The sequence below is a fragment of the Poecilia mexicana genome, unplaced genomic scaffold (assembly GCF_051168715.1).
Source record: "Poecilia mexicana isolate PSO_F unplaced genomic scaffold, ASM5116871v1 scaffold_7, whole genome shotgun sequence".
In the NCBI taxonomy this organism is placed as follows: Eukaryota; Metazoa; Chordata; class Actinopteri; order Cyprinodontiformes; family Poeciliidae; genus Poecilia; species Poecilia mexicana.
In genome coordinates, this window is record NW_028263376.1 from 14,652,648 (window position 1) to 14,674,101 (window position 21,454).

Below are 21,454 nucleotides of genomic sequence, written 5' to 3' on the forward strand. Positions count from 1 at the left end.
CTGTAATAACACTTGTTGTTTCATATTTGCACCAGTAGAGGAAAATGACTTTTGATTTTATACAAATGTCAACTACATTAGCTTAATTTGCTACTTTTACCATTAAGTGACATCTCAACCGTTTGGTTGAGCATATTTTTAAAAAATTATTAGACCTTTAATTTAGTTTTTTAGGTGGTATAAAGTAACATAATTCTGTTTAATAGGGTCTATAACACTATCATATGCCAGAAAACTATTCCTACTTCTCAAAGTTTTACCACAACCAGTCGATATTTGTGACAGAGTTTTTGTGTTTCTGACTTCCTGGTTGGAGAGGGAAAGAAGAAGAATGCAATTTAAAGAAACAGTGCCCTCTATTTAATTTCTTTAGCATATCATACTTCAAGCAAGTGGCAGAGATGGCTCAATCAGGTTAAGCTAAGTTAGGCACCCCGCATGTTGAGATATAGAGACCCAAAATGTGCTCAACCAAATGGTTGAGCGGGCAGTTAAAGGGTTTTAAACCCATTCGAAGCTAAAATGTGCTTTATTATTGTTTTATTTACCTAAAAATAATCTAAAATTTAAACAAAGATTTTGTTTACATTATGGTGTCTGCATATGTTTAAAACAATTGTTCCAGACCATCACTGGGAAGATGGCTCATCACAATAGTTCTCAAATTAATATCCTGCTTTCATGTTTTTAGAAGAAATGATGTCTAATATTATGTCACGGAACAGTCACATAACACACTATATTATTATACATTGTGTCTCTACGCTCCTGTGAACAAATCCCCAAAAAACTGAGATGTGCAGATTCTGCTCACTTATTTAAGTCAGGACATAAAATATTATTGATTTGTGAAACTGTCCAGTTTATGATACTATTTAATCAATTATGAACAGTTTTTTGCTTTAAATTTGAATTTTACAAATTATATTTTGCTTACATTTTATGATGAATTTATTTGAATTAGCCCACATAGTTAAAAAAATCATACGTAGAATTTTGCTTGCACAAGAAAAACTGTTTATTAAAACATGTAAAATTCTTCCTTGAACATCCAGTACAAGTCATTTATTAGAATCTGCTGCCCAGCAGCGAGACATTACTGTATCCTGCAGTTTTTCAGTCTAAAAGTTCACCATATTTTGTTTTGTCATCAACAAGGGCAAATTGCATTTTTAGCCATATAAGAAATAAATAATGCAGAAAAAGGGATCAGTTTAATTTGGTGACAGGGTTTATCACTACTGCTATCATCAACCTTGTCTGCAGAGTCCATTTCTGGGTTTGAAAGGTTTCCCTAAGATGCGTACAAACGATTGGCTGAACTTCTCTGCAAAGCAGATCCCGGATGTTTGACCTTCGCCTCAGACATTACGACTGCCATCACGTCTTCAGTACGAACAGAGGTAGTGTCAGCTGTTGGTACATCTTTCTTTTTCTTGTTTTCAATGAGAAGTTGCTCCAGTTCTTCTTCTATGGTGCGATCCTCTGCAAAGGGCAGGAAAATCATCTCCATCATTCCACCAACCATTCCAAGGACAGCCAGAGTAGAGCCGAGCATGTAGATCTTCAACATGCTGCGGGTAGGCTTCAGGCTCAGCAGATCCTTGGCGAAAGGGATGATGTCGCTTATGCTTTCCATATTTGGATTTGATGACCCTGCTGAAAAAAGAATCAAGAAAAAACAATGTACAAACCTGTTTTGTCTGAGAAAATAGTCCTGAAAATGTTCAACATGTTTTAGAAGCAACAACTCACCTTGAAGCACGTACCAAAGTCTTGATCGTCCCAAAGTGTTTGGCTCAATCTTGATAGTGGAAAGGCAGGAGAAAATCCTGCAATTTAAGGCCGAGAAGAGCCACGTCAACTCCCTCAGACCTGATGCATATTCATGAGGCACTACAGTCATTTTTTAAAGAGATTCACACTTGTTTGTGTCAAAGGGCATGCAGTTGTAGAGCAAGAAGTGAGACACTCCTTGTACGTGATGCTGTGCATGTGACATCACATTTGCACCAAAGCAGATACAACAAACAGCTTGGTGTGTGGACAATCTCCAACAATAGGGTTTTTGGCATATCCATCAATACTGACACAAACTGAACAACGTGTGGTTGATTTGCATTGGGTGAGTTGTAACTGTGTACGTAGTCTTCCTCAGGTGAGCTTGAACAATGTCCAATCAAAGTATGTGTGGCTGAGAAAAGTCCCTCCCACTTATTGACTGACAAAGATAGTTTGGTTATACAAGTAATACCCCTTATTGAACACCGACAGATAAGTTCCACAGCCAGATAAGGTGCTACACAATCATTTGAATCATGCAGTCCTGTGCTGCTCTGGCTCCTGCACTCAAGCAACCCACCTGACTTGGTAAGAGACTGCAGTGTTCATGTGTGTGTGTGTATGTTTGCATGTGCATGCAATCTTTGCCTCAAACTCCATGCCCTTCGACCCAGATCTTGCTGCACGCGACAGAGGGGTGAAGTCAGGCAAGTGAATTGGGAAATGCGTGTGATCTTTGTCACACAGGACCATGTGTCATCCACACTCAGTGAAATGGGCACAGAACACAAATTAGGGCTGAATCAACATCTGTATAACAGATGATACAAACTTTGCACGGTAGGTTTTAGTCCAGTTGGATTTTAAACCACAGTGATGGCCATTGTCTATCTTTTGTCTTTTGTCTTTTCAGTGATCCAGTCAGAAAATACCTGATAAATTAAATATTTAAACTTCTAGGTGACTTATGGGTCAGTGGTAGAGCAGATACAGCATATACTGAGGTAACTGTCTTTCTTCCAACTCTCCTGGGTTTAAAACTCGGTGATTCCAATGATTGCGCTTTCTGTCAGATTTGGAAAATAATTTCTTCAATTGTTGGGAAATAACCATGTCAATATAGCAAGTTTCATACAAGAGTGTAAATAAAAACAAATTATGTGGTCAAAGTTGTCATATTGATTGACAATGTCAACAAGCTGAAGAGAACATACAAAATGAACTTTTTAAAGATTAGGATAGAGAACAATAACGTCACCTTGAAAGAAAATTCAATCTGTATCTATCAAGTAGTACAGATACACAGATAGTCACTTAAACTCATCAAAAAATGCAAAAAGCACAATTTTGCATGATGGCTGTCCATTTATGATCATGAATAAGAAAGAAGACTGAAACTATGCATTGAGGAAGTGATTGGACCGTTCCTTGTGTTTTTTACCTCAAGAATGTTAAGGAATAAGAAGATTTCTGGATGTAGGGATCAAACAGCATTACGGGGTAGAGTAGCTCCTATCCCATCTGGAAATGCATAGACATTGGGACTCGCCTATGAACACAGCGTAACTCCTTGATTAGCATCAATGTCCATGAACCTGGCTGCATTTAGTCTCTACAGTAGCAATCTCTTGGATTTTTACCTTTACTGCTTTCCTGACTGCATCAGGTTTTAAATATGAAACCACAGGATTAGGATATCTTGCTTCAAACCCAAGCAGGAGTATATCTGCTTTCTCTAGGGAAGCATGTTGGATACTTTCCCATTTGCAGCATTCCGAAATTTGCAAAGGATATGGTCGAAATTAAAAGCACAGAAATTTATGTGTCCACTCACTTTCTTTGCATGTTGTTGCTGCAGGGCACCAACATTAGCAAATGAAATGGTATCAGACTTATATAGCTCTTTTCAACCCTACTGTATGTAGCCACAGCTGTCCTGGGGCAGGTTGACCGAAGCTACGCTGCCATCTTGAGCCATCTGAACATTAGAAGGGAATTGCCAACACCTTCAGGCAAGGTAGGACACAACAACAGAGGCGAATGATTCCTACTGCCTTATTGTTTTGTTCAAATTATCTTAAAGGCAGTGACTCTACTGCCTCATCAGCAATCCACGAGCTGCCCACAATGCTCACTACATCATCAAAAACCTTTCTTGTCATCTTCAAAAACAAACAAAAAACTATCCAGAACAAAAAATACCCCAATTATTATTCTGACAAGATAAATTACTTTTATATCGAATGAGTATCAAAGTAATTGGTCTATCTATCTAACTAAACAAAAAGAATAATACTAAAAGAAGCATAATTTCCAGTTCTAAAATGACTAATTATGTTGTCCAATCAACGACGTCTCAGGTTTCCCACTGCTGTTCTGTTAATGTCATATTTTTCAGTTCCTATGTTTTTCAGTTTGTTGTTCTTAATGGTTTGTTAAAGTGGTTTGCACTTCTGGGCAAAAACACAAAATCGTACCAAGTATTTTTAGTCTACTTTCTAATATAACTATTTTAGTTATACTAGAAAGTGTAACTTATACTCCCACCAAACTAAGAATTGTTTATTTATTTTAATGTTTGATTTGTTTTAAAAGACTTTGTAGTTGGTGTTTATGTATTGTTGATAATTCTTTGAGTAACACATAATAACCTAGTGATATTTTCAAATTTCCTGCCAATTTTAAACATTTTTAAACTCAAAAACAAATTTTCTTTGGGAAACCCTGTGAGATTTTGTGTTTTTGCAGTGTACGAGCATCCATCAGGGAGAAAATTATACGCCAAAAGCCAGTAAAGTTCCTTGATTTCCTACTTAAATTTGGGACTTTGTTTCTAGGATAACCTCTCACCAGTTTATCTCTCTTTTTTCTGTGGTTTTCCTCGACACCCTAATGTGAGCACTGGTAATGTTGCACATTTTGGTTTGTTTTTGCTAAATAAACATGAGGCTTTCCAAAGACGCTGTGGTAATCTCTCTGTGATTACGCTGTCCAAAATGTTCCTCTTTAAACAAAGTGACTTTGGATTCTGGGCATTTGAGGTGGCAGCTGCCGGGAAAAGGTTGAGTCTGTTTGGAGACCTTTGCCCCAATTTGCTGCGTTTCTGCGCTTGAATGGACAGTCTGTCTCTCTACTGGACTTTATCAAGCCGGTCTTTAGGTTAGGTGAGGAATGGGTCCAGATGTGAGGAGGCTTTTCAGTGAGGGTTTGGATGAAAAAGGGTGGGATGTCCTGTTTAAATAAAAATGATTGACTGGAATGTTTATCTACAGCATTTCAAAAATGAAAGGATGATTTTTCCTTTTTAATCCAAGAGGTTTCTTTAGATATAGAGCAAATGCAGACAAGCGTATCAATGTATATAAACCTAAAATATAGTTGGTTAAGCTTACATGCATTGAATTTGAGATTTTTTTTGTTGGAGCTTCTGAAAATGCGTTTTATGCTGAGTGTAATTCACGTTTTTTGAAACCTGCCGTGCTAAACACTCTTTTGTTAATCCTAACTGTGTTGGGCGCTTAAGTGTAATCTGATCTAATGAAGTGTTGCCTGCTAATTGGCTTTCAGGTTAGTTTAATTGGAGACACTAAATCAGGTCAAAGGTGAAAATGTTCAAATATGGCTGAAGAGTTTCTGAAGATAGGAAAATACAGTAAGAAAAAAATTTATTTGCAGTTTTGATCAGTCATACATAAATGCTCTAATAAAAAAGTTCAGGTATTTTTAAGCCAGTTTTTATTTTTACCCTAGTTTAAAAAATATTCTTGCTGATTCTCTTTTTATACCTAATATAAAAATACTCTATTCATTTGATTAGAGGATGATGAAATCTTCACTACTAGATTTTCATTCTTTTGGCCTATTTTACAATTTTTCTTATACCTGAATCAAGTTATACGTAGTGAAAATTTCTAAGCACTTTAATCAGTGCTTACTTTACTTTAGTCACTAAAAATGTTGAAATTAATTTCAACAGCTCAGAATTAGCCTATTTCAGACATTTCATTTTATGTCTTATATGTAGATTTTAAATTATTTTTATTATTTATCTTTGCTAATATATTTTCATTTATTCATATAGTTTTTTAAAATATCTCTGTTAAAAACAGAAAACAATTTGAGAAACATTTTTGGTAAATTAATATTTTATTGACTTATGAGTTCAAGTAGATGAATGACATAAATTTCACATTTAGCTTTTATTTCTGAGCCAACCAGATTTCTTCAGAATATACTGGAAACAAGATCAATAAAACTGCACCAAACTGAATAAAATAAAATAAAATAATAAAAAAAAATCACATTACAAAGTGTGTTTTAACTAAGCAGTTAATGAACATTTAGGTTTTAAATCACTGATGGCATGCAAGAGCTATGCATTGGCAATTTTTAATCATACTTGCAACATTCATAAATACTGAGATTTATTAGCTTGAGCACACAAAGAAAAGCATTTACAGGAAGAATAAAGACATAAATTTACATCAATGTTGTTTACTAGAAGCACTTCTTTAAAATGATTTATTAACAACGTGGGTTTTTATTTATTTACAAAAGTTTGTGAAGGTTGTCGTCTCCTTCCTGTCTGTGCTTTTCAGATCTCAAATGATCCTTTAAAAAAAAGCTGGAAACAAGTCGACTTTCCTTAAAAAGATCAGGAACTCTCTGTTCCAATCCACCGTTCTGTCCTTTGAAACTCAGTGTCTGCAAAGTGGGGATGTGTGTCTTAGATAAATGTTTGGAGGGTTTAATGTGAGTGTTTGAGTTTTTATTGGCACTCTTTCCGACAAGTAGCCCCACAGACTGATGGTGCGGACCGGTCGGGTCCACTGGGGGTCAACCTCCTCTGACTCTGAGCAGAGAGGAGCTGCTGACACAAGACGGCGTCACACCGAGTCAGAACAGCAGCACTGACCTGCAGAGGGCAGAAACACAAGATCTTTGGTATGAGCTGGAACTGAGATGCACATTTTGTCACTTTATAGCCTCAAATTTGTGTATTTTATCAGGATTTCATGTGATAAACCAACACAGAGCAGCTCAAGGAGATCTTTGTTTGTCTTTCTTTGGTTTTCAAAAAAATGGGTGATTATTCCATCTGGATTTGGATGCTGTGCAGCTGAAAGAGTTTTTACTTTTACTTTTTTAACTTTCAGACATCTGTTATAAAGTGTAACCATAGCAACCAGGCATTGTTTTTACAACTGGAAGCAGCTGATAGCATTTAAAAAGCTCAAATTGTACCTGAACTTACAACCCAGAGAAGTTGGATTCGGCCAATAAAATTCAAATATATTTATAAAGGTGTGGAAAAAGCAAATGAGATCCAAGATTTTAAATTTGGGTGGAGGATCAGTTTCCTGGAGCTAGTTATAGCCAAAATTCAGAGTGTTTAGTGTTTGTTGGTGTGCTTTAGATCAAAGCATGATTAGGTGTTAGAATGGTCCAGTCAAAGCCTAGACTCAGTGAGCATGATTCTTTTTAGATTTTTTAGATTTACCTATATGAAAAATTTAGACAAACTTGTGTAGACACTTCACATAAAATATTAACAAAACACATTATGCATGCTGTTTGTAAAGTGACAAAATGTGAAAGAATGCAACACAATTTATATCATATTTGATTTTCTACTCACCAAAAAAAGTTTTAACCCATTAAAACTTCATCCAGCTTTCACATGATAGAGCAAACTCCGGTCTGTAAAGTCTTCCCATTCCGGTTTTTAGCGTACCTGAAAAAAAAGCAAAGAAACGTTATCACACATCAGATGTGTTTAAGAGCAATGGAGATAAAAAAAACAACAGTGGAGTACATTTCTGCCAAAAAAAATCTCTGAAATTTTGAGATGAATCTCAGAAATATTCCAGAAAAAGACAAGAAAAATTTTGCCTTTGAAAAGTTGAAAATTTCCTAGGAAAAACTCAGAAATTTTGGTGTTAATTTTTTAGAAAAATATGGAAATTTCAAAAGTCGAGAATGTTCAACAAAAAATTTCTAAAATTTTTCTACAAAATTTCTCACAAATTTTTGACTTTTTAAGCTCTTTTTGAAACAATCGTCATGTTGTTTAAAAAAAAAATCTGAGATTAATCTAAAAATTTCAGAGTTTTTTCTAGCAAATTCAAGCCTTTGCAGCTTGGAAATTTCCAGGTGTTTTTCATGAAAAATTCTGATAATCTTTCTAGCAAATTTTTGACTTTTCAAACTCAGAAATTATATATTTTTTTGGGGGGGGAAGGGAGGGGATTCTAGTAAATTTCTGATATCAATTTAAAATTTCTGAGTTTCTTGAAGCAAATTTTCAACTTTTCAAACTCATAAATTTCCAAGTTTTTTCTAGAATATTTCTGAGATGTTTTGGCAGAAATGTACGCCTGCTCCTTTTTTGTAGATGTTTGCTTCTGTCAGACAGTCCAGAACCATGACTGGATCCTGACGCCTACCCGTTCAGGTTGGCGGGCTCTGAGTGGTACACGTGCTTCCCCTGCTCGGCCATGGTGGGCGCATGCTGCGCAGCGTTCTGGCTCTGACTGGCCTTCAGTGGGTGGAAGTGGTTCTTCAGATCGACGTGGCTCGGGGGCAGAGACATGTGCTGCGTCTCGCTTATGTTCCCGTTGATGTCTTCCTTCTTGGTCTCTGGCTTTTCCGGATCCTGATGTTTGCGGCTCTTTGTTGGCGAAGACACGTCGACCACTTTGATGTCTGGGACGCTGGCCTGCCGCAGGGCCAGCTCTGTGTGCGCCAGCTGCAGCTTCTTCATGTGATTGATGGCTACAGTGGCGTTGAAGGCTTGCTGTATGGAGAGCAAGGAAAAACATCACATTCAAGACAACGTTTCAGCAAACCCTCCTGGTTTTTCACTAAAACCAGAAAGATAGGAGCACATCACTCCAATATCCACTGACCATACAATGAAAATACATTGGGGGGTTTTTATGGACAATGTAAGATAAAAATACTGAATCTGAAAAGTAAAAAAAAAAATCTAGAAAAAACTCTGAAATATTTTGATTAATATCAGATATAATGACTAACTTATTCACGTGTGATTTTAATTGCATTTCTTATGTAATGGAAAAAAAGCAATTGAAAAGATTTTCTATGTTTGCGGAACATTAGCTACATTTCTATTATGAATATACACAAAATTATATTCAACTAATGTAAAAAAACAACACTATTTTGCAACCTGTTTAGAGAACAATAATCTCCATATTTTATGTGTATTTTCTTAATTTTGATTATATAATTTGACAAATGAAAATGTTGTAGTTGGTGATGTTTTAATGATGAACTGAAATGTGCGACACAAATAAACTTGGCATATGTTTTAGCTAATTTCTAATGGGGACCAATCCAATTTGGTTTGGTACCTCATCATTAGTTAGTGACTTTTCCATAAGCCCATCTTATTTAACCGGCCTTAATCGGGAAGGATTTAGGTGCACACCTGATTAATGGGCTCCAAACTTGAAGTTACATCACATTAAATCCAGGAAATGAGAGCGAACTGACCTTCCACTTGGACTGGGCGAAGTTCTTCTGGATCTGAGCGCTGACGGAGTAGTAGATGTCTTGGCTCCGAGCCGTCTTTCCGATTATCCTGGAGAACGAACAACGCAATGGAAAGCTTAGATTTATTCCAAGGTAGCGATTAGGCTGTTACCTAAAACAGATGAATGCAACTCACCAGGGGTGTCTGAGAGCTTGGTCTGTGGTGTAGCGCATGCTGGGGTTCTTCTGCATCATGTTACGGATGAAATCTTTGGCTGCAGAGGGAAACGGGACACTTACTTTATTGGAAAAAAGACAAGAAAACACTATAAGGAGAGAGATGTGTGCATGAAAAGGGAATATAATTACCAGATTCAGATATGTCATCCCAAAATGGTGAGTCAAACTCATACTGAGCCTTCATGATCTTGGAAAATAGTCTTGTCTCACTTTCTTCATAAAAAGGAGGATAACCACAGAGTCTGCAAAGAAACATGGGCATTTAGTTATTTATTGTTTTCAATTTAATTTAAGTTTATTTGTATATCAACTTTCAGCAACAAATAGATTCAAAGTGTTATACATCATAGAAAGTCACCAATTTGTGAAACAAGCAAAATCAGAGTACTCAAAAATTATACTCAAGTAGGAGTAGCACTACTTCAATACATTTTTACTCAAGTAAAAGTAAAAAGTATCCATCCAGGAAATTACACAAGTAAGAGTAAAAAAGTATTTAGTGAAAAGTCTGCTCATTTATTATTTAAAAATTACATCATCACACAGACCAAAATATAAAGCTAAGTGGAAGTTTTTGTATTTTAATGACAGTAATTCATGTAAGTAACAAAGAAAATAACAAAATCTGGCAAAAGATAAAATTTCCAAATTAGTTTCTTTCAATAAAAAAACTTCTGAAATTTTATCAAAAACTGCAGATGTGTGTCTGGTTCAGGTGAACTTTTGGTTAAAACATGTTTGTTTTTATTTCAGATGGTGGAGAATCCAGATATGCAACTCAAGTAACAGCAACAATACTTAATAGTAAAATAGTGAAAAAATACTCCTAAAAGTTTTTTTTTTTTCAAAAAAGTTACTGAATTAAATACAACTGAGTAAATGTAACTAGTTACTACTCAACTCTGATCAATACATATCAAATATGTTGATCAGTGTTTCTAATTTTACTATTTAAATCAGCATATCGGCTCTATGGAGGTAAATGTCCACTAGAGGGTGCTATTGTTAATCTACTATTAACATATGTTTATTATAATTGCATATTCTCACCTCCTAAAGGCATTCTTCGTCACTTAATCAATATTTTAGTATTTAGGAAAACAGATCTCAGATGCAGCAAGCAGCCTTTAATGTGAAAATCGATTTTTAATTGATACTTACAGGATGTATGTGATAACGCCAATGGACCAGCAGTCGACTGCCTTGCTGTAGGGCTTCTGTGCTAAAACTTCAGGAGCTGAGAGAGAGAAGAAAAGGTTAAAATAATTTATATTGTGTCACATTTCTAGTATCTGATAATTTCCTATAGAGCGTTTCCTTACCTACGTAACCTGGGGTGCCGCACGCCGTGGACATGATGCCGCTCTCGGCCATCTTTGACAGGCCGAAGTCACTGATCATGATCTTGGAGTCTTCTTCCTGGCTGTAATAGAGGATGTTCTCTGGCTGGGAGGGAACAAACACACAAAATCTGTTCAACGTCTTAAAGTAGCTGTAAGGCTAATTAGAGCTGCAACTAATGATTATTTATGATATTTATTTATGATAATTCTGATGATTAATCGATTAATCAAGTATTTGGAAAAAAGTAAAATTATCAATCATTTAACATTTAAAAATTGCATCATCAGGTGGACCAAATTATAAAGTTATGTGGAAATTTTGGTATTTTAAGAACCAATATATCAATAATTCATATAAGTAAGATGAATAAAATCTGAATGTGATTTTTCACCTTGAGGTCTCGATGCACGATGCCGTTTTGATGCAGGTAGCTGACGGCTTCCAGGACCTGCTGGATCACCCTGCTGGCGTCCTTCTCTGAATAAACGCCGCGGTCCAGAATGCGGTCGAACAGCTCACCGCCCGAAACCCTGACACAGAAAATCCACACCGGTAAAATTCAGTCATCATCATCATCATTAGCAGCTCTGATTAGATCGTCACACAAATGGAAAACTCACAGATGCATGATGAGGTAGTAATGCGTCCGACTTTCATAGAAATCTTCCATCCCTACAACATTCTCATGTTGGATTCTGTTTGAAAAAACAAACAGGATTTTATGAGACATTTTTAGCTCTATAACAGCTGAAGAACGGTTAATAGAACAGTACTTACTTTCTCAGCACAGCTATCTCGTTCTCCAGGTTGATGTCCCTCTTCTTTTTCTTCTTCACACACTTCATGGCGAACGTCTTTCCGGTCTTCCGCTCTCTCACCATGTAGACCTCAGAGAATGCGCCTCTGTTGACGACACACATGACTTTAAGACAATCAGCGGTGGAGGAAATGAGATATTCCTTTATGCGATAGTCACATAGTCATTAACCTGCTTTCCTGTTCGTCTGCTAGAAGCTTTTTCACATTTTGAAAGTTAATTAAAACACATTCATTTGTAGGGTGTGATTAATTTAATGCATCAGCAGCTTCAGATGAGTCAGTAGAAAATTATTTTTACTTTTGGAAATGAAAAGAACAAACAAAAAAACACTTTTAGGCAACTAAATCTTTAGTTCCTTGCAAAATGTAACCTGGATTTTTTGTGACAGACCAACTAAAGGCAGTACATATTTGAGAAATGAAAATATATATTTTCTTAATTTGTGGTTGGTTTTGGTGGTAAACATGACAAATAAATGTTTTTCTTTTCTGCATACATTAAATCAAGAATACAAGTTGGAAATACATAGTTTTTTTTCTTAAAAAGTATTTTGGATTCATTTAAAGTAGAGCATTTTTTCAAGTCATTATCTATTCCATAATTTTACTCCATAATTCACTGAAATGTACATTTGCTTTAAAGTAGTTCACACAGTTTCAGTTTTTAAAGACAACAAAAATTGTAAATTAAATGGTAATAATGTAAACATAATAACATTTTTAAATTAAGGAAATCCATAGTCTCAAGATATTTGGTTGAATAAATTTATTTGCATGTTCTTTGTGTTACAAAGAAAGGAAATGTTTCATTTATTCTCTTTAATGCCTCTTCTTGGAGTAAAAATGTCCTGATTTGAGTTTCCTGGAGCTAGTAAAGAATAGTATCATCATGAGGTTAAGATCTGATGAACTCTGCAGCTTAACTATTCGCATGCCAGAAGCTTGTTATTGTGTTCTGTTCCCATGCTATCTTCAGCCGCAGTCTGGGAATAGTTGTTCCTCCAGGTGGATTAGAGCGTTTATCCCTGACGCAACGGAAACCGTGGCCAGCTGAGGGCTCCAAAGGTCAGACGGTGAGCATGTGCGGCGGCGGGGCGTCTTAAGGAGCAGATGCTGAGCGGGCCGGGTCACAGACAGGTGTCAAGGTTTTCAGGCAGACAGGATATCATAAAGCCGCCACCTGCTCAGGACGTGACACACTTTTCATATAGACAAAAAATAAAAAAGGTCACAGCTGATCTGGACTGTAGTTATTTGTAGTTTTATGACCTGGTTTGTTTTTATTACCAAATGGTAAAGCTAGAAATGTTCAGGCACCATTAGAGACAAAATAAACAAGAACATCTTCATCAAGCTGGATCTCAAGAGAATCCACGCTTCCTTTAATACAACGGCAGGATTTTATGTCATTTAGTCGAATGAATGTATGTTATATTCATTTTTATTCACAAATAACACCCAAAAAGCAAAGGCAGAAGCATTTTAATACACTTAGACCTTTTTACAATCTATATAACATTTTTAAATAAAAAAAAGAAAATAGAGACTTAAGATTCAAGTCTCACAATCAAACTGTATTTTTGAGCTTTTTGTCCACAAGTTTTTGGTGTATTTTGAATGTCATCATCTTTCCAAAGTAATTTTTTGCCAAAATATGATTTAGGCAAAATGTATAACTTTTTGCAAAAATAAATAAATAAATAAAATGACTTGGGCCATTATTTTAGGATGCTGACGATATAATTTATTATAAAACTGATGTTATTTTTTGCTTATCACCAAATATAAATATAAAAAAAATTTGCTGTAATTTTTTGTTTATTTATTCATGAAATGTCATTTTTGACTTCTCCATCATTTGCAACTAATACATTTCATGCTAACAATAATTTATGTGTAACAACAACAATAAGAAAAAAGGTTCAGAGCTGACGACATAACCTTGTGGTACACCACAATGAATCACGACATTATTACTGAAGTGTGTACTACAATTTAAAAAATTTATCTTTTTTTTCAGCAAACTGTCAAAATAAAAACATCTATTATGAATTAAGCTTAATTAATTAAGAATGTGTTTTATTTCATTTTAAATTCTGATGGATTTTCATGACAATGTAGTGAAGGAAGCTAAATTTCTCTTGAAAGTGAACTTAAAAAGAGACAATTTTGGTGCCTCTTTTTAATAAACCAATGAAGAAACGTTTAGCATGTTATGGTTTCCATAAATCTTCGCCCACATAACCAAAACCTTGAGCCTGTTTTTCAAGCCGTTCAGGGAAATAAACGTAATTGCTTTTGACTAACTGAGCCACACACTATTCCCTGCAGGGAAAACACAGTCTAATCACTGCTGATGCTTGAAGCTCAAAATCCCTCGACAGAGTTCTCTAGAAGATTGTGTTTTCAGTTTGGCAGCACCTTAGATTTGTCTTTTTTATATGTGTTGTTATTAAGATGCTCAGCTTGCTGATTATCACCTCTGATGGGAAAGAAATCAGGCCAGCAGATGAGATTAAGAACCGTCTGCACAGAGTGGAGCAACAAGTTGCAGAGCGATGACTTCAGCAGGAGGAATTACAGCTAATGCTTTATATTTTAGTCTGTTTCTGTGTCTTTATTCATGTATAAATACTTAATTTATATTTATTATTATCACCACAAAGTGATTAGAAAACCAGTGTTTATGTCAGGAGCATCTATATATGTTCACATTAATATAAATAATTTTAAAGATGAGTTTTTCACATTTAGGATTATTTATGGAGATGAAAATTTGACAAAAAGTAAAAAATAGACACTTTTGATCAGGCAACATGTGGAACATACAGAAAAAATGATCTAAAATAGATACAGCTCTGGAAAAAATGAAGAGCCCACTGCACTGAAACCCACTGAAAACCTCCTGGTTATTCCACCAAATGTTGATTTCTGAACTCTTTAGTTTTCATACTCAAGCTGCATTATTTATGTTTTATTCATGAATGAAAATGTAAATTTTGCCCCTGATTTCTGATAATATGAGACAGATGAAGCTTTAGATTTTATTTATGAAAAGAAAGATTATTTGAGCGGCACATCTCCATTTTTTTCACTAGTTTTTTACGAAAAATACCAATAGAGAGGTCCCAGTTTTAGTGAATGAACTTTGTCTCTGCCTCATCAGACAGGAAACTAAAACTTTAACGAAGCAGGCCTCCTTAGGTCAATCCAATCAAACCACTAATCTGCTCCATCTCCAGCTGTGCAGAACATTTCAAACAACAAGAGACAGACAGATGAGCGAAGTACTTACGATCCCAACTCTTCTATGAATTCGAAAATCTCCTGGATGTTTTCCGTGTTCTTCTTCCACGCGTAGTCGCCCTCCTGGCGCCCCATGTCTGCGGCGGGGATTTCTTTCAGGGGGAAACAGAAGACACAAGACAAGAGGTCAGCGCACAGCGAAGCTCCACGGATATCAAAGTGCTGCGTGGGCAGCGACGCCTGCTCAGCGTGTTGACTCCTCCATCGTGATATAATAATCATACGTCCAGACAGTCATGTGGGATTACTGCAGGTATGACGAAGCAGTTGTGAAGGTTGATGCGTCTGCCGCAAAGCTCAGACTGTCTGACAGCAGCAGACTAAGGGTTCGCCCAATAATCTGATCAGAAGCCAGTTTATTCAGCTCACATCTGTGCAGCAACTTCACAAAGGGAATAAAAGCAAAACCGAATGATGAGAATAAAATCAGATCTTGAGGAAATAACCAGATCAAGACCTGGAAGGATTAAATCTGAGCTGGGGAAGAAGCCATTAAAACTGGAGGTTCCAAGAAGGATTAGGAGAAGTTTAAATGAGCAGGTTACCCACTTTGTTTCTTGTCCTCTTTCCTCTTATATAAGGGATTAAAAACTCCTGATCTGGAGACCTGACCGTCTCACAGGTGACACCCTGAAATACCTTCAGGCCTAATGAAACATACAGGAATCAAACATATCACTAAAATTAATAACCTGAGTCATTTTAGAGGGACAGGAAGTCATGAGATATTGCATCTTCTACCTGTTTCTTTTGGAACAAGTCATGTAAAATTGCATGTCAGTTGGCATGATTTGTTTTATTATTTGTTTTATTTTGTTACTTTTTATTGTCTGCCTGAAATAAACAAACAAATATATATATATATATATATATATATATATATATTTTTTTTTTTGCCAGATGTGTTATTGTTAAATAAAAGACAAAAACAAAACACCACCTCTTCTTTAATTTAGGCAAACAATTTTATTTTTATAAAAATAAAATAAATCACTTTTGACAAAAAATTACTTAGACTGTTATTTTAGGAAGGTGACAATATTGAAAGGAGAATATATATATATTTAATAGATTGCTGACGAAAGAAAAACGCATATACTGACACTAATAAAACAAAGTGAAAACAAACAAACAAAAAAAATAAAACAGCTTGTGAGGGAAATTATCTAAGAAACTCGTTATACTGCACGGATTTACATCTTATAACGGTACTACCGCTTTATAAAGGCAAAAATGACATACAAAGAAACAGAGGGGGCATTTGGATCAACCTTTCACTGAGTCAGATGCTCCAAAAACGGCTGCAGAATTTGTTAGTGAAGCCTAGTTTCTTCTTATGGAGTGTCTCAATAAGTTCAGTTAAATGTATTAAACTTTAACGTTGAAATGAATGAGAGTTTTAGAGTAGATTCAGTTTTCATTTCATTACATGACGCAGATCCTGCAGCAAAGACAACAAAAAAACAAAAGCGATTTCTAAAAGTCAAAAACATGCAACAAGTTGCAGTTTAACAAAAGAGATAATTTCTGCTCCCGTTTAATTTCTGTTGCTATTATTCTGTCGTGACAGAAAACAAGAGAAAATGCTTTCTGCTATCTGAGACTGGATGATGCATTCATGCACCAGCAGAGGAGCCGAAGTAGCTGCAGCATCCGTGGAAAAAAATAAAAAATCTCTGCGACACAAATGAATCATCAGACATTCAGCTCAGGTTTGAACCCATGACAGAAAAAACAAAAAAGCAGAACAACAAATAGAAGATATTGTCAATTATTAATCTAAACAAGCTGTTCGCATAAGACAAATGAAGCATCAAACAGCTGAGACTCACCGAGATGCTCTGCACGATAAAGAGCTGTGACTGGCTCTCCTGCGGGGTCTGCACAGATTACTGAGTGAAGCAGCGCTCAAATAACCGTTGTCACGTCGGGGATTATTGCATCCCCGTGGACAGAACCCGGAAGGGGCGGGGCTTCTCATTCAGACTGAGAGCGGATCACCTGGCTGCAGCCGCATCATTCATCTGCCTGCAGCAGCGGAACAAACCTGCAGCAAATGGACAACAACAACAACAACAACAACAACAACAACAACAACAACAATAATAATAATAATAATAATAATAATAATAATAATAATAAACCTTACGATATTTTTGAACTGTCGGGAATAGCAAATAGCTTTATTATTAAATAGAGTATAAAGAGACATTGGTCAGGTGCGTTTAAATATTTAAAGATGCAGTAAAAAAAAAAACAAGTTTACATTTTACACCATAGATAATCTGTAAAAGATCGATCTCCTCTACCCTCTCTCTGTGCTGCTATTGCCGTCGGAAGAAATGCACCTTGCAACCAAAAACAACCAATCAGAACCAGGAGGCGGGGCTTAGCGCTGTCAATCAACTTCATGAACTCTGCTGAATGTGGTAATGGCAGAGAAACAACTCATCATTACAGGAAAACTGTTTTTCTGCTGCCATCGATGGCTATGCTAACTAGCCTTAGATAACTAGCCTTCAATAACTAGCCTTAGTATTCACAATAAAGTCTTCTGAGTGGTTGAAGCTGTAGAGGGAGAGAGAGGTGAGCTAAATTTGATACATTCAAAAGCAGAACTATTATACAAAATTCACATTTTGCACAATTTTATACTTTTTATTTAGTTCACAGTTGCTTCTAAAAACATCCCAAGCACATAAAACAGCAACAACAACATCGGACCGTATTTTTGGTGTCTGGAAAATGAGCCATTTCAAAAACCTCCTGATTGGTAAGCCCCACCTGTTATCTAGCAACACAAGTGGAGCTCCAACACGTTTCATCAGCTGGTTTTAATGCTGTATGCGCCGTACATACAGCAAAAACAGTGACTTCAGTAAAAGCAAGTGTTTTGTTGTTGACTTACACTCCAGAAACTACTTGCTGCGTTCTTGTTGGATGTGCAGGAGGTTCTACTGTTGCTTTTCAAAGATTTGTGGTTGTATAATTGCACATCTGTTAGCAGCCATTTTCAGGTGTAAACGTTGCGTTGGGGAGCAAATATGTTTTAGCCAAAATTCACCACGCACAGACACACAACTGCAGTTTTTGTTTGATAAGTTTTATATTGGAAAAAAAACTAATTTGGTTGGCTGATTTGGTTATTTTTTTTGGTTACTTATGTGAATTATTGTTATTTTGGTCCTTTAATACCAAAATTTCCCCTTAACTTTATATTTTGATCCATCTGATGATGTAATATTTAAATGTTAAATGATTGATAATTTGATCAGTTACTCAGTACTTCAGAAGGATTTTTACCAAATGTTTTTTATTCTTATTTACTTTTTACTACTTTTTAATTTTACCATCCTAGAGGAATCAGATCCATTATATGGGTACAAACAGTTCCTTCACAGCCTCTGGGGTTGATATCACTTTCACAGATAATGTACAGTAGGTCAGCGTCCTTTAGCTATAGGGCTTTGGATTATTGCGGTATGCTGCGGTATACTCGACTTCAGGGCAACCTTTAACAGGCTTATGTATTAATCTGCATCAGGTGCTCTTGCCACTTGCCGTACGAACAGGCGTGCAGCAGGGACAGAGGACATGTTGTGCAGACCATGCAGATGGTCCCCTCTGGTCACGTATTACGGCTGGTAAACATTACCACTGTCTGTACACGATGCAGTAAGTCTTTATTGAGCTTAAATTAAATGATGCATCTGAGAAGAGAGATCCTGGGTACATGCAGATGTGCTGCTATGTTTAGTGATAAAGACAAACTGTGCTCTTTTTTGGTTTTAATTTTACGACATGATGAAACAAAGAAGTTTATGTAAAAATCTGAAATTCAGAAGCAACAACATAAGTTTGCTCTTATGTTTTCCATATAAAACATGAGGTAATGCTGCAGCTAGATGGAAATGTATCAGCAATGACCTGCCGAATGCTCAGACTGGGAACAATTATGAGGTTATTTTTAATCTCTTTATTGGAAACTGAGATTATTCACAGCAGACCCTGCAGACTTCTTTTAGACCAGGGATCTGCAACCTTTAAGAATCACTTTGTTCTCAGGAAAAACAAATAAAACTCCTTTAGAGCTGCAAATGTCACATAGCGTTTTGAAAAATGTCAACTAATAAATTTAGACAAATGTCCACTTAAGGAAATTTGCTGTAATTTTTAAGGAACCACCACTATGTTTCGTTTTTCAGGACTTAAAATAAAGAAAACATAAAAAAGGATGAATATTCTATTTTTTCTGAGAAAGAAAGTGCAAAACCAAAAATACAAAGAACAAACTTATAAAATTAGACATAATATCAACTTTAGGAAATGTATTTTAATTTTTAAAGAACCACCATTAAGTTTATTTTTTAGGATTTAAAATAAAGGAAAAATAAAAAAAGGACGAATATTATTTTTTTCTGAGGCAGAAAATGCAAAAACAAAACAAAAAAAAAAACAGATGTGAAAGGATGATAGTACCTTAGAGTCATTCTTTGTGGACATTAAGTGCAAATATTCCAGAAAAAAAGACAAAATACTGTTGAACTCCTGCATTTGTCATTATATCTATATTAAAGAAACTGTTTTTTATTGATTTAGTCAATGTTATGAAGTGCAGTTGGTCCAGGTTGCAGACTCCTGTGTTAAACTGGTTAAGAAAACTTGCAGAAGTTGGATCTATAAAATCCCCAAAACATCTGTCCTGTTTTGGATAATAACAATATTATGTTATTGTTTTCTTTGTTCATTTATGTTTAAGATGTTTGTAAAAGCTCAAAACAAACGAATGAAGGGATTCTGATGGACTCGGCTACCTGAACTGAATCCATCTGATGCAAAAAGAGACAAAATACGAACAAAGTGATTATCGCTTTTATGTTGCCATGGATACTGGCTAAAGAGGTTATTGTGGTCATCTGCTATTTTAGGTGTTTCAAGTGATTTTTTTTTGAGGAGCCATCATGTCGGCAGGACAGGAGCTTACATAAGTTTTACAGCTCAAAATAGTCTATAAACTACAGGTAAATAAGAAAACAAAACATAAATCTTTCTTCATAAAAATGCATAAATAAAGCTCCTGTGAAAATGTTGTGTTTTGCCTCAGACCAATTTCATTTTGCCATTTTCTCAGTGAGTAACACTAATAGAAAATTTCGCAACTAAATAAAAAATATCATGAATTGATCTTGGTTTTCTGATGTTTAATTATAAATATGTTCCTGTAAGCCGTGTCGGTTCCTCCAGTCAAGTTAAATCACAGCTGTTTACTCTGTAAAGTCCTAAAAATATCAAAACATCAAATATGTGAAACATTTTGAATTAAACACTATTACACAGGGTTCAACAGAAATGCGACTGAGTAGCAGTTTTGTTTGAGATAATGTGCTATTTATTGGTTGCCAAGTTGAAAACAAGTTATTGACATTCTGTTGTAGATTTCCTGTTGTTTTTTCTTCTGTAATTATTCATCAGTGTAAAAACAAAAGTTCTTATTTAAGTTAAACTAAGCAGAAATATCCAAAATGTAATTTTCTGAGTGTAATTTGCCACTGTTTTGCTTTTTAAGTGTGTGATTAGAGCCGCGCTGTCCTTCCAGCAGCACGTTAATCCCCACCAGGCGTTATCTAAGATTCAACCTTTCATTATGTCATTTCTGTGATGTAAACCACCTGCAGCTCTTCAGTTTCCCCGTGGCTAAATTAATGGCCACAGGATTACACTAAATGGATCAAAGGCCTTACATAATTTAAATTGTTCCTGAAATAATAAAAGGAGATTGTAACATTTTTCATTATTACTGCATGTTTCACTGTTGACATAAAGGAACCAGGAGGTTGGTTAATTAAACTACCTTGTGTTCATCTGGGTGCTAATTTAATCCATGCTCATATAACCTGGATTAAAGGGATGGGAGTAGAGAGCATGTGGCAGCTGCACACACCACTAGCTTGAAATCTGTTGGGGAAAAAACAACATTGGTTTGTTAAAATAATGAGGTTAAACAATCATTTATTTTAGAAGCAAGTGGGCGCTCTGCAATTATGCACTTTTATTTAGAAAGTCCAAACGTTCAGGGTGGCTTTAAAGGTCAGGAGGTGCCAGAAATAATCGCAAATGTGCTTTTGTTGAATTAACAGTAAGTTATTTTAGAGGTAAAATTAAAACCTCTTGTAGTTCATGCTGCCCACATATTGGATATTTTAATTTATTTTTAACAGATCCTCTTTTAACCCAGACAAAACTCTTCAACATGTGCATCAATTGTGTAGAAAAATTAATGCAAGACTTGAGTAAAGAAAGATTCTTCATTGTGTACTTTTTTAAAAATATAGATTAATCATTATTTAGCTATTTTCCAATAGCATTTAATCCTGTTTAGAGTTGCAGGCAGAGGGTTGGATCTTTTCCCAGCTGACGTAACGATGAAGGATCCTGCAGAGCCGGGTCAATCTTTCACAGGAAGGGA

General features: G+C 35.7%; 2 protein-coding genes and 1 long non-coding RNA gene across 6 annotated transcripts; 1 reads left to right on the plus strand and 2 right to left on the minus strand.

Annotated features, from left to right (window-relative positions):
- Nucleotides 1-994: 994 nt before the first annotated feature.
- g0s2 (G0/G1 switch 2) lies at nucleotides 995-1,862 on the minus strand. Of its 4 annotated transcripts, none has more exons than XM_015003374.2 (2): nucleotides 1,756-1,862; nucleotides 995-1,659 (listed from the first exon to the last, which is right to left on the minus strand). In XM_015003374.2, the coding sequence occupies exon 2, from the start codon at nucleotides 1,637-1,639 to the stop codon at nucleotides 1,295-1,297; it is 345 nt and encodes a 114-aa protein (XP_014858860.2). In that variant the 5' UTR covers nucleotides 1,640-1,659; nucleotides 1,756-1,862; the 3' UTR covers nucleotides 995-1,294. The 4 variants fall into 4 exon arrangements, with proteins under 4 accessions (XP_014858860.2, XP_014858861.2, XP_087863697.1 ...); XM_015003375.2 differs by having other exon boundaries at nucleotides 995-1,656; nucleotides 1,756-1,843; XM_088007571.1 differs by having other exon boundaries at nucleotides 1,770-1,818.
- A 406-nt stretch (nucleotides 1,863-2,268) lies between these two features.
- On the plus strand, nucleotides 2,269-4,742 carry LOC148158402 (uncharacterized). Its single transcript, XR_015763867.1, has 2 exons — nucleotides 2,269-2,370; nucleotides 3,708-4,742. It is a non-coding gene; the product is annotated as an uncharacterized LOC148158402 (long non-coding RNA).
- Nucleotides 4,743-6,572: 1,830 nt separating this feature from the next.
- Nucleotides 6,573-17,686, minus strand: camk1gb (calcium/calmodulin-dependent protein kinase IGb). Its single transcript, XM_015003386.2, has 13 exons — nucleotides 16,821-17,686; nucleotides 14,978-15,080; nucleotides 11,641-11,766; nucleotides 11,484-11,558; nucleotides 11,255-11,393; nucleotides 10,842-10,965; nucleotides 10,681-10,756; nucleotides 9,649-9,761; nucleotides 9,476-9,554; nucleotides 9,301-9,388; nucleotides 8,229-8,578; nucleotides 7,421-7,516; nucleotides 6,573-6,697 (listed from the first exon to the last, which is right to left on the minus strand). Exons 2-12 carry the CDS (start codon nucleotides 15,061-15,063, stop codon nucleotides 7,459-7,461), a joined length of 1,314 nt encoding a protein of 437 aa, XP_014858872.1. The 5' UTR covers nucleotides 15,064-15,080; nucleotides 16,821-17,686; the 3' UTR covers nucleotides 6,573-6,697; nucleotides 7,421-7,458.
- Nucleotides 17,687-21,454: the final 3,768 nt, after the last annotated feature.

Excerpts from the sequence above, each read along its gene's own strand:
- g0s2 (XM_015003374.2), bottom strand. The coding sequence starts at position 1,639 with ATGGAAAGCATAAGCGACATCATCCCTTTCGCCAAGGATCTGCTGAGC.
- camk1gb (XM_015003386.2), bottom strand. The coding sequence starts at position 15,063 with ATGGGGCGCCAGGAGGGCGACTACGCGTGGAAGAAGAACACGGAAAAC. Across the intron at positions 11,767-14,977 it reads TTCATAGAAGAGTTGGGATC|AGGCGCATTCTCTGAGGTCT; the intron begins GTAAGTACTTCG and ends TGTCGTCAACAG. Across the intron at positions 8,579-9,300 it reads TCGCCCAGTCCAAGTGGAAG|CAAGCCTTCAACGCCACTGT; the intron begins GTCAGTTCGCTC and ends CTCTCCATACAG.